The following is a 285-nucleotide window of genomic DNA, read 5'->3' as shown; positions in this document are numbered from 1 at the left end:
CGTCACCGTCTGCTGCACCTAACCGCATGCCTCCTCTTTCTCTCCTCTCCGCCCCCCTCACAGACACCTCAATGCTGCCACTTATTTCGGCAGAGCCACTCACGGCCTGCCAGGAGACGCTCCCTGAGAGTCCCAGCGAGACCTGCCAGACCAAAGGATGCGTCCGGGCAGGTAAGGCCGCAGTACACGGAGGAGCGAAGGATGCCAGGCCAAGTGTGCGGCCGGCGCCTCCTCCTTTGTTGCTTTTTGGATCCTGTTTTCTGGTTTTCCTAGATTGTTTTAAGC

At 58.9% G+C, this 285-nt stretch overlaps 1 protein-coding gene across 1 annotated transcript in view; it reads left to right on the top strand.

Annotated features, from left to right (window-relative positions):
* Positions 1-285, top strand: part of LOC119594629 (neprilysin-2-like) — a 37,634-nt gene that overhangs the window by 23,101 nt on the left and 14,248 nt on the right. Inside the window, exon 3 of the mRNA XM_037943679.1 lies at positions 64-171. Coding sequence (XP_037799607.1) covers positions 64-171 — 108 coding nt within the window. The remainder of the gene's footprint in view (positions 1-63; positions 172-285) is intronic.

This window comes from Penaeus monodon, chromosome 34 (genome assembly GCF_015228065.2).
Source record: "Penaeus monodon isolate SGIC_2016 chromosome 34, NSTDA_Pmon_1, whole genome shotgun sequence".
Taxonomy (NCBI): domain Eukaryota; kingdom Metazoa; phylum Arthropoda; class Malacostraca; order Decapoda; family Penaeidae; genus Penaeus; species Penaeus monodon.
Note: the sequence above shows the minus strand (reverse complement) of the source record. Positions and strands in the feature narration are given on the sequence as shown.